This window comes from Mytilus galloprovincialis, chromosome 13 (genome assembly GCF_965363235.1).
Source record: "Mytilus galloprovincialis chromosome 13, xbMytGall1.hap1.1, whole genome shotgun sequence".
Classification (NCBI taxonomy): domain Eukaryota; kingdom Metazoa; phylum Mollusca; class Bivalvia; order Mytilida; family Mytilidae; genus Mytilus; species Mytilus galloprovincialis.
The window spans coordinates 45,807,771-45,819,236 of NC_134850.1; the positions used below are offsets into that span (position 1 = coordinate 45,807,771).

General features: G+C 32.2%; 1 protein-coding gene across 2 annotated transcripts; it reads left to right on the forward strand.

The window, feature by feature from the left end:
* The first annotated feature begins 3,176 nt into the window (after positions 1-3,176).
* On the forward strand, positions 3,177-10,752 carry LOC143057695 (phospholipid scramblase 3-like). Of its 2 annotated transcripts, none has more exons than XM_076231056.1 (10): positions 3,177-3,250; positions 5,451-5,524; positions 5,826-5,948; positions 6,723-6,806; positions 7,160-7,240; positions 7,626-7,756; positions 7,988-8,108; positions 8,508-8,613; positions 9,334-9,389; positions 10,390-10,752. In XM_076231056.1, the coding sequence occupies exons 6-10, from the start codon at positions 7,707-7,709 to the stop codon at positions 10,441-10,443; spliced, it is 387 nt and encodes a 128-aa protein (XP_076087171.1). In that variant the 5' UTR covers positions 3,177-3,250; positions 5,451-5,524; positions 5,826-5,948; positions 6,723-6,806; positions 7,160-7,240; positions 7,626-7,706; the 3' UTR covers positions 10,444-10,752. The 2 variants fall into 2 exon arrangements, with proteins under 2 accessions (XP_076087171.1, XP_076087172.1); XM_076231057.1 differs by lacking the exon at positions 3,177-3,250 and adding an exon at positions 5,135-5,231.
* The last annotated feature ends 714 nt before the right edge of the window (positions 10,753-11,466 follow it).

The following is an 11,466-nucleotide window of genomic DNA, read 5'->3' on the forward strand; positions in this document are numbered from 1 at the left end:
TAAAAGAAGCGCCTATTTCTCCTCTACAAGACCTATATATTCATACCCGTGACACCCCTCAATGTTTTTCTCAAGAAGCCATAGAATAAGCCCCTGTTTTTTTGCCATTTTTTCAAATTTTGAGCTCTAGTTTCAGTTTTTTTTAACATAGCTCTATTTTATACCTTGCGCAAAAGAAGCGCCTGTTTCTCCTCTACAAGAGCTATATAGTCATTACCCGTGACACCCCTCATTATTTTTCTTTAGAAGTCCTGGTATAGGCCGACCCCCTATTTTTTCCCTAATTTTTTTCAAATTTTGAGCTTTAGTTTCTGATTTTTGAACATAGCGTCCTTCGATATCTGGCGCAAAAGAAGGGCCTGTTTCTCCTCAACACGACCTATATAGTCATACCCCGTGACACCCCTCATTATTTTTCACTAGAAGCCCTGGAATAGGCCGACTCCCTGTTTTTGGCCAATTTTTTTTCAAATTTTCAGCTTTAGTTACAGATTTTTGAACATAGCGCCTTTCAATACCTTGCGCAAAAGAAGCGCATTTTTCTTCTCTACAAGACCTATATAGTCATACCCGTGACGGCCCTCAATATTTTTCTCTAGAAGCCCTAGAATAAGCCAACCCCCTTGTTTTTTGCCATTTTTTTTTCAAATTTTCAGCTTTAGTTACAGATTTTTGAACATAGCGCCCTTCGATACCTGGCGCAAAAGAAGCGCCTGTTTCTCCTCTACACGACCTTTAAAATTATACCCCGTGACACCCCTCATTATTTTTCAATAGAAGCCCTGGAATAGGCCGACTCCCTATTTTGCCATTTTTTCAAATTTTGAGCTTTAGTTTCAGATTTTTGAACATAAGCCTTTCGATACCTTGCTTAAAAGAAGCGCCTGTTTCTCCTCTACAAGACCTTTATAGTCATACCCCGTGACACCCCTCATTATTTTTCTCTAGAAGCCCTGGAATAAGTCGACCCCGTTTCTGCATATGTGTATGTTAGTTTAATTAAACAATGACATCAAAGGTGCTATATTTTACAGGGTAGGACTACTTTTACATCATTCTAAATTGAAGTGGGTGCATTGGTGGCAATACACCTTCAAATAATCCATTGATAGATGCAGAGTTATTGTGGTACTGAATATTAGCCTAAAAAGAGATGTGACTTGTTTTATCAATGGATGGGGTAAAAACCATTTCAAAATTGAGTTAGAATTGCTATATTTTGACGGATTTTCTGCCTTTTTGAAATTTTTTTAATTTAACGGCCGTTGTTGTCTTATTCTGTTTTCTGGTTTTTCGATATATCGCCTTATTGTTTGCTGGCTTATTGTTCGTTAGTTATTGTTCGCTAGCTTCAGCCTGGTAACACGTGTTTATAGTAAACAAACATTTGACCCATGTGACCAATGATTTAAATAAACATAATTATCTTTACCTGTACAGAAAACCGGTTAAGTATTAGATACAATACAAAGGTAACAAAGAAACAGGCCGGTAACAACCGTTGCCGGATAGTTTTTCTGCACGAGTAGTCAGGTCAAGGTCCGAGGCGCTAGCCGAGGACCTTGACCTGACTACAAGTGCAGAAAAACTATACGGCAGGTTGTTTCCGGCCTGTTTTTTTTTGTTACTTTTGTTTTGTATCTGACTTGTACGACGTTTCAAGGAAGAAGTATTACATTTTGCAAGACTGAACATTCGAGAAACTTAAATGGCCTCAAATCAGTAAATGTAAGTTATAGAATAAACACATTATATAAGATTAACGTTATCAAGTTTGAGACTTTTTTAAAATGCAACTTCGTTGAAATGTAATATATTAAAGAAATATTTTAGTGGTAAGTAAGCTAACGTTTAATTTTATGGGTGAAACAGAAAACGGGAGTCTGCCTTAATTGATTTGAAACAAACAGGCTGTGATCTTTACTTTGATGAACAAATTGCAGGATGTGCCATTTCATTTCCCCATTCCCCCTTTAAACATTTCGTGAAAATTGCACGTTTGCTGTCAAATACATGAATTTAATATTCAGTGAGGGGAGGGGGTGCCGGGGGTTGGAATCCCATTTTTTAGACGATCAATGCATTTGAATGTGGACAAATAGTTGAAACCCCCTTTTTTCCTAGGTTGGGAACCCCTTTCTTAAAATGACTGGATCCGCCCCTGATAGATTTGAATTCAACTTATAATTAAATTCAATAACAATATAAATGTATCAAAAGAATGAATTTTTTACTTCATTAGTGAGTGAAATGTTATGAAAAAAAGGATTTTGTTCTGTTATTGTATATATTAAGACAAATACTTTTAAAAAAATAAAATCATGCTCGGTCTCTGCATGTGTTGATAGCAATTAATTAAACACGTGTTACTATATGACCAATCGCAGCCAACCTTCCAAAATTGAGGCCTGACATAAGTTGAATGTTTTTCTTCAAGAGTTGCTGCTCATTTGGACATGTATTACACGAACACTTTTTATTTATAGGATCAATCGTGCATTGGTGAGTTGATAGGGATTTTATCTTTTGATGAGATTTGATTTTTATTTACATATTTCCTGTCTTTTTTAATTGAAATATAAACGTCGGTATCATCATTTCTTCACTTTCAGCACTATCCAAAATTACTATTCATGTCCATGCTCCATAAAAAGGGGGAGGGGTATGTATTTTTCTGAATATATAAACTATTTACCTTTACAACACCATCACCCAATATATATATATATATATATATATATATATATATATATATATCGAAAAATCAGGAATCATGCAGATCATTAATTTGTTATCTGGTTGACCATAGTAATTTTTTTCTCATAAAATTTGGGATCAAAATATCTTTTTTTTTATTAGGAGAAAAACATACCCCCCCCTTTTTTTTTAAGTTAAATGTACGAATCTTTAAGTATACTGATATGAATGGTATTTTACTGAAAATGTTTTAAAAAAAATATTGATGATAACGTAAATATTTTATTAAAAAAAGACAGGAAATATGTCGGTGAACCAAAAAGTTCAAATCTAATTGAAAGTTAAAGTGCCCATGAACTCATTGTTCATGCACGAGTGATTCTATTCATAAAAAGTGTCCGTGTATCGTCCAAAAAGAGTCCGTGTAACACCCGTTAATGTACTGTTTTTCTATAGCTCTGCGGGGGGCAAAGTCGTACAAATGTTATTGAAAGGTACCTGAATGGAAAGTGTGTGAACTACTATAATAATTCATTGTGATATTTGTTCTTCGGTAAGGAATTTTATTTCTGGTTGCAACGACAGATTTATGACTAATATTTTATTTCTAGCTGCAATGCTTTGATTTCTATATTTACCTTTGCATATGTTGCTTTCATCATGTTCATGTCTTCAGTTTTCTTGTACAATCTTACTTCACAAATGATGAATGGACAATGCGAGTACGCTATAATTGCTATTGACATTTTTGTTGAGAAGTGTTCTTCATTTAAATTTAAAAAAAGTGTCAACAGTTCCATAATATTGAAAACGACAACATGTATTTCATGAAGATAACAGTTGACAAATACTATGTTAACATTTATACACATTGATCACTGCGATCTATAGAGCTACTAATTATTATTTATTTTCCCATTTTAAAAATATTCGCGAAAATTAAAGAAAATGACAAGACTATGGCAAAAAAAAAAAAAAAAAAAAAAAAAAAAAAAAAAAAAATCAGTTAGAAAGCATTTTAATTTGCTCGACTATTTTTCATAATTATACATAAATATTTTCATCCAATATGCTTTATATATAATTGGGTTACCAAGTGCAAAGTATGCAATAAATATAGAATTATAATTCGTTCATTTCGTCTAACATGTTCATAACCAATGAACTATAAACTGATCTAATCTTTGTATTGTGATTTAGTACATTTCATTATAAATCATGTGTTAAAATTCGTTATTGAAAAGTTACATTAACATTTAATAGGATAAAATATAAAACAAATGTGTAAAAATAATGCTGACTTTGGACGGACTTTTCTTTTTTTTTTTCTTTTTTATTCCCTTCAGATAAAACAGCGAGGTAAAAAAATAATTTCTTATTACAAAATGTCGTTCTTGTTTTGTGTATCGCCCACTAAAAAAACACTAGGTCAAATACCAAGTATGAGAACGCACTGGAACAACTATTTGACATTTTGTTGCTCCAGATATGGTAATGTTTTGTAATATTATTGCCCTTGCGCCTACTTTTAGATACAATGAGTATATAGTCAACCTTACAACTATACAATTTCAATTATGTTTATAATATCTATTTACACTTTTGAATAATCGACGCACTTCAGTTTTCTTTCTGTTTTTTTTTTATGTACAAAATACTAAATTTTAATGTTTCACTTTTTGTTATGTATAATCCTTTTTAAGAGTGTACTATACGGTACGTTTAGACCGTACAGTGACCACATGAACATACGGATTTTGTGTTATTAAAATTTGCTTTTTAAAAAATGTTTGAAATTATTTAAAATTAAGGAATGTATCCCCTCGTGCAAAGCTCTGATTCCTTGTCCGGCTATGGCTATAGTTTTTGTTGTCCTTTTTGGTTTATAGCTCTTCATCCTTTTAACAAGCTTTGTATTTCAAAATATTTGACCTCAATCATCACCGAGTGAAGAGACATTGATTGTCGAAATGCGCATCTGGTACAGAAAAATCGGTACCGTTTATGTTATTACATCTCCTTTCTACCTTCAAAAACATTCATTTTTTTTTGTAACCAATCAATATAACGTTTTGACCAAAGTAAAATCAAATGTATGTACGTATCAATTTCGTTTGTTTGTCCTATTGATCATATGTATTTTAAAATCAATAAATTATATAGTCTAGTTTGAATATAAAAAATAATCATACATTTTGATTCCAGAAATTCTTTACACAAACTAAATTGTGTTCTTAATCAATGTGAATTTAAATTATTCAACTGTTATCAGGTGAACCTTTAATTTGCTACACTATTGCTTTCGGCTAAAATGTGTTTGTTTATCTTTAATTTAACAGGCGATTTGTAGACAAAATAAAAAAGTGTTTCTTTTCATGCAAGCCTCTCCGATTTCATGACAGATATCATATGATGTCATATTTTCCCTGCAGCTATTAATTTAAATATTTCTGTTTAAACTTTTTTAATTCAAATGGCCCCAACGATCACAGAGAAAACAAAGAAAAGAGGGTCATAGATTATACCAATACTAGGTACGTTTGTAATTTATAGTATATCGCAAAATTGCCACAAATGTATACATAAAGTCAGAAAACTTAAAAGTATACACAAGCTTCTAGTAGTGTTATTGTAATTTGTTCTTATTTTCACTCATGAGGACACATTCAACTATAATTAACCGTCCCCCGATTTTTAAAAGCATACAACAAACTTGTAATTGTGTTTTTTCTTATTTCTTTTTTTCCAAGCAGTGGTTTGACCTGTTACTCGATCACCACGAATTAAATCAGGATGCAGATGTCAGAGGTTATTCTCAATCAGCCGGGTAAGTTTTCTTTATAAAAACACGAAAAGGTTCATACGCACACTACACTAAATGTTGCGATTCAACTCATGATGATAATTGACACAAACATCTCTTGATTTAAGGTCATAAGTTCAATTCATGATAAAAATATATAGAACTCGATTTTAAGACAAGAAACTGAACTAATTAGGTAAAATTTGGATTGCTCGATCATGTTTTGCGAGTTCGTCTTTTCAGGAAGCATATCCACATAAATGATGTACTTCCCACAAAAAAATAGTGTACATTTATAAACCTTATCAATACATGTGTTTTTCAGGACAAGCTAAAAAAGGATTTCCAGACAGTGGTGTAGCCCCTCCCCCAGGATGTCCCCCTGGACTGGAATATTTGGCTCAGATGGAGGAGATATATGTCAATCAGAAAGTCGATCTTTTAGAAAGTAGGTTCATGAATAAACTTAGTTAGTTATAGAAATTATACGAGAAGGTTGACGAGAGTTGACGTAGGATAAATCATCTTTACAATCAGTCAACAACTGTAGTCTGCAACTCATTTGACACATTCAAGTGTGAGTTGCAGAAGACAAAGATGTATTAAGAAATGTGCGCGATTTTAATTGTACATACTATTTTTAACTGCACTATGCATATTGGTTTGTCTGCACAACACATGCCACATATCAGTTTGAAAATACACCAAATGGTGGTCTTAACTATATATGGAAGAAGAGGAAGAAGAGGATGAAAAAAAATCAACCACTACATTAAGTATAAAGATTTCTAATTAATATGTACTATTTGTTTTCTTGTGAACGCAATTCAAACATTCACGCGCGCAATTGTAGATACATGTATGTGTGTGTGTTTGATTTGAAAATATTTCGTTTGGAACTAGATTGAGAGTGAATTAAAGTCAAAGGGTAACCAAGTAGATTATGTGTGTAATAATCTCGGAGGAATCACTTTGATTTTGAGTTCGTTGTTTCATGAATCAGTTAGGAGGATTTTTAGTGTAAATGGTTTTACGTTATCGTATTGAACCTCTTTTATTTCAATTGCTTGCTTGTCGTTTCTTTATTCTTGGAGGCTGAAGGGTGACGAATAGTTGTTATAAAATCTAAAATTGGTGGTCCCTGTCTTTTTGTTAATCATTTTCTTTTTCATTTCTGATCTGAATACTACTTTATTTATTACATATTTTCCCTCTCTTACAGTGATAACAGATTCAGCAATAGAAATTCCAAACCGGTATAGCATAGAAAACAGCAGTTGGCAGAGAGCATATTTTGCACAAGAAGGTGAAATAACCTATTGATAACACAAACATCGTTAAAAATTATTTAAAAGTTAACATAGTTTGAAAAGAACACTGACCATTTCTAAAACTACATTGTCATCGTAAAAAAATAAAATAGGCGGGTATGAATTATATGAACACCCATCCAGTTTCTTTATAACTTTCAAGCTTTATTTCCCATTTATAAGTCAAAGAAAGTGTAAAGAACAATTATAATTGTTCATTTCAATTCTGAACTTTGTGGGAACATTGCAGATAAAAGAAACGGTTGACGTGTGTTCTCTAATTTTCAGAGATTTACTCATTTTGAAGAAATATGAATAACTTATTGAAATTTCTTCCTCTTTTTTTCAGAATCAGAGTGTTGTAATCGAATGTGTTGTGGTCCAGATCGAGGCTTTATTATGCATAATTATAACAACGAATGACGGCAGGGTAAGATTTTTTTTATAAACTATTGGTAAACACAAAAAAGGGGTCTGTAATTGTTTTCGTCAATATTGGCGTGATATAGAAACAAATTCGAACGAAATATAGAGTTTTAACTCGAAGGGTATTTGGATTTGCCAATTCCAAGACCACTAAATGCTAACAAGCCAGAACGCAATATTCCAAACTAAGACCATTCGCATTTCCAAAACATGAAACAAGTAAAAAATCAGCTTGAAAACGTAAGAAATCGAATTAGTATGTTTAGGAACAATGGACATGATGTTAAAAATAGAAGTTAAGTTTACTTAACTACGAGTCTTAAACTTTTCTTCATAACGTACGGTTATATAATATAAAAGTAAATGTATGAATCGACATTTTGTTACAGGAAGTTATTCGTTGTGAAAGAAAATTTAAATGGTGTGCAGGGTGTTGCTGGTGTGCAGATAGTGAGACATGTGGATGGGAAATGACAGTTGAGGCTCCAATAGGGACTGTTATAGGGTATATAAGACAACAGTAAGTAAGGGGTTTTTTTTTCGGAAGAAAACAAATCTTTTCAAGTGACATTAAAAGGTACCATTGAAATTTCTTTTTATTTTAAAATGTTTTGAATTTAGATCCCAAAAACTTTCATTGTATTCTGTTTAGATAACTTTGTCAATGTGTGTCTGCATATTTCAATGAGATACTATCTTCGATCATCGTTTTGATTCTTAGTAAATATTTGTGATATTTTTAATTCACTAGCTCATCTAAATGGCAGACTCATCTCACAATTTACGATGCCAACCGTCAGAAGTTGTATGATATATGGAGTAAATGTTGCCCAATTTTCTGTATTTGTTGTATTGAAGACATTAATTTCCATGTAAGTATACTTTATATGTAACAAGAAATACCAAACACTATGTTTATTGTAAATAAAATATCTGACGTTCATTAATCAATGTTTTTAAAGTACTTACCAAACAACCGCTATAAATAAATAAATCAGATTTGAAAACCGAAATTAATATTTTTTTGCGATTTTAAAAACAAGGCATTTTCCTACCACACCAGGGAGATCTCTAAAACGATGTATGATTATTTAAATCACCCATAATGCAGCACTAGCAATCTGATTAAGATATAGATCTCAAATATCGTGCTCACATGAACCTCGAGATGAGTTTCGATACAATTCAGACTGCAACCCTCAAAACTATTCAAACGATTTTTTTAAAACAAATTGACGACTTGTTACTATAGTATTTGATTTGAATTGCAGGTGTTTGATGCCAGGTCTCAAAACAAGTTAGATTCACGTATTTACAAAAAGTGGTCTGGATGGGCAAGGGAATGTTGTACACGAGCGGATCTGTTAGTCTGTGAAGGTAAATTGGCAAGTCAGTTCGAGTCAAAAAAGCTTTTTCACTGACCCTCACACCCCCCCCCTCTTAACTTAATTTGGGAAAAATTGATTGACCAATAGGGTTATATGTAAAATCGATTTTAGAATAACAAAACTTGCGGCAATGTTGACCCCCAACCCCCAACCCCCAAACTATTTGATTTAAGTTTTTTATCCTACATCGATCTTTTGATGTCGTCCCTAAAATACAGAGTTATTTTTGAATAAAATATAACAAAAATCCACTTTAATGACTTTATCACTTACAAGTTAATGTAATAAAGGAATAATCCAGACTGACTTTTTGTCTCTAAAAAAGCTTCTGAAAACACAAAGATTGTATATTGATGATATATGGTGTAAAATTTCTTTCACTTTAGCTAGCTACAACGGCCATTCGTCATCTCTTCCAAAATGGCAGTTGATTATTAAGAAATGAAAATTTGACATAATAAGTTAAACAAAAAATTATTACAATCGTGAATATCTTCAGTGAAAAGTCATAAAGCTGGTAACATTTAGGGAAAAGAAAACATATTTTTCTCTCAAAGACATATTTTATCACTTAACGTCCATTTATATGGCTGCCCCACTTACCATACTCCACAATTCATCAAAATATTAACTTTATTGTGCATTTTAATTCGCTTGCAAAATGTGAAGCAGATGTATACTACAATAACGTATTCTTTCTATTTCATAGTACCTGGTATGGATGTGAAGAAGAAGGCACTATTTCTATGTACAACATTTATGTTGGTAAGTTCATGGTATTTCTATTTACAACATTTATGTTGGTAAGTTCATGGTATTTCTATTTACAACATTTGTGTTGGTAAGTTCATGGTTTTTCTATTTACAACATTTATGTTGGTAAGTTCATGGTATTTCTATTTACAACATTTATGTTGGTAAGTTCATGGTATTTCTATTTACAACAGTTATGTTGGTAAGTTCATGGTATTTCTATGAACAACATTTATGTTGGTAAGTTATTGTATTTCTCTGTACAAAGCTTAAGTGGTAAGTTCATGGTATTTCTCTGTACATACAACATCTAAGTTGGTAAGTTCATGGTATTTCTCTGTACTTACAACATTTAAGTTGGTAAGCTCATGGTATTTCTCCGTATCAACATTTATGTTGGTAAGTTCATGGTATTTCGCTGAACAACAATTATGTTAGTAAGTTCATGGTATTGCTCTCTACAACATTTATATTGGTACTTTCAAGTTCATGGTATTTCTCTCTGTACACCACTTATATTGGTAAGTTCATGGTATTCCTCTCTGTACAACATTTATGTTGGTAAGTTCATGGTATTATTATCTTCAACATCTATGTTGGTAAGTCCGTGAGATTTCTCTGTACAACATATATATTTGTAAGTTCAGTGTATTTCTCTCTACAACATAATGTTGGTATGTTCCTGGAAATTCTCTGTACAACATTTATGTTGGTAATTTCTTGGTGTTTCTCTCTACAACATTAATTTTTATAAGTTCACCGGTATTTCTCTGTACATTATTTATATTGGTAACTTAATTGTATTTCTCTCTACAATATTATGTTGGTAAGTTCTTTGTATTTCTCTCTAAAACATTTACAATGTATGTTGGTAAGTTCGTGGTAAGATGTTGTGTGTAGAATAAAAGTTTCAATCAAACTGTTGAGAATATTAATGTCTATGGGTGTCTATGTCTGAAAGATAAAATCATTGCAGTATCGTTAACATAATTTATCTTTCTATTTTTAAAAGGATGTGATGGTTTTTGAGACTATGGATTCTGGTGGCGCTGGCGCCGGCTCTTAAAATTTCACGGCTTATAGTGCAATCACATGACAAAACCTCTGGATGATCATGAGAGTTCAAGTTGACAGAACTTTACAATTTGATATTCTACAACTTTATAATGTTTTAAAGCTAATCGGAGAATATACAGGACAGTTTCAGAAATTTGTTCATCAAGTGTCATAATTTTCATTTTGATACGACATGCTACGGAAATAGATCTATCAAAGATTTGTGTTTTACCTCATTAAAGACATAAATGTGCATAATATGTTCCTAGTGTTATACATTCGCAATTTTCTATATGTTTATTAAACATTTTAATCTGTATATTATATTTAAAGTTTTTTTTTATGGCCCCGCAACGAAGTTGTCGGTGCCATATAGTTTTACCTCCGATATTCCGAAATTCCGAAATTCCGTAATTCCGTAATTCCGTCATTCTGTCATTCCGCAACAAACAATTATACGCAGTTTTTTTCTAAACACCTTCAAATATTGGGCTTATTTTTGATATGTGAGTTAACCATGATGAGTCACAGATCAAGTTAAAAGTTTCGTTCCGCTCCACTAATTTTGCCGAAATTACGGACTTTGGTCTTTGAGAAATTGTTGAAAATCTCATTTATACGGCCTTTTTTCTAAACGCCTTTCAGATATTGGGCTGATTTTTGGTATGTGAGTTAACCATGATGAGTTACAGATCAAGTTTAAGTTTCATTCCGCTCCGCTAATTTTTGCTGAAATTACGGGCTTTGGACTTTGATAAATTCTTGTAAATCACAGTTATACAGATTTTTTTTCTATACGCCTCCAGATTTTGAGTTGAGTTTTGATATGTGAGACTACCATCAGGTTTGTGTCCACATGCATGTGTTATTGAAATTGCAGATTTTTCAACCTTTTGGGACGGGGCCATTCGTGTCGCTTTGACACATCTAGTTTTATTTTAAAAATGTCAAATTTGCACTTTTACATAATACTGCAATACAAATTAGTATTGTTAGATGGTTAAATGTTTTCAACAAAACTAATCTATATACA

Excerpts from the sequence above, each read along its gene's own strand:
- LOC143057695 (XM_076231056.1), top strand. The coding sequence starts at position 7,707 with ATGACAGTTGAGGCTCCAATAGGGACTGTTATAGGGTATATAAGACAA. Across the intron at positions 8,109-8,507 it reads TTGAAGACATTAATTTCCAT|GTGTTTGATGCCAGGTCTCA; the intron begins GTAAGTATACTT and ends TTTGAATTGCAG. Across the intron at positions 9,390-10,389 it reads TATGTACAACATTTATGTTG|GATGTGATGGTTTTTGAGAC; the intron begins GTAAGTTCATGG and ends TATTTTTAAAAG.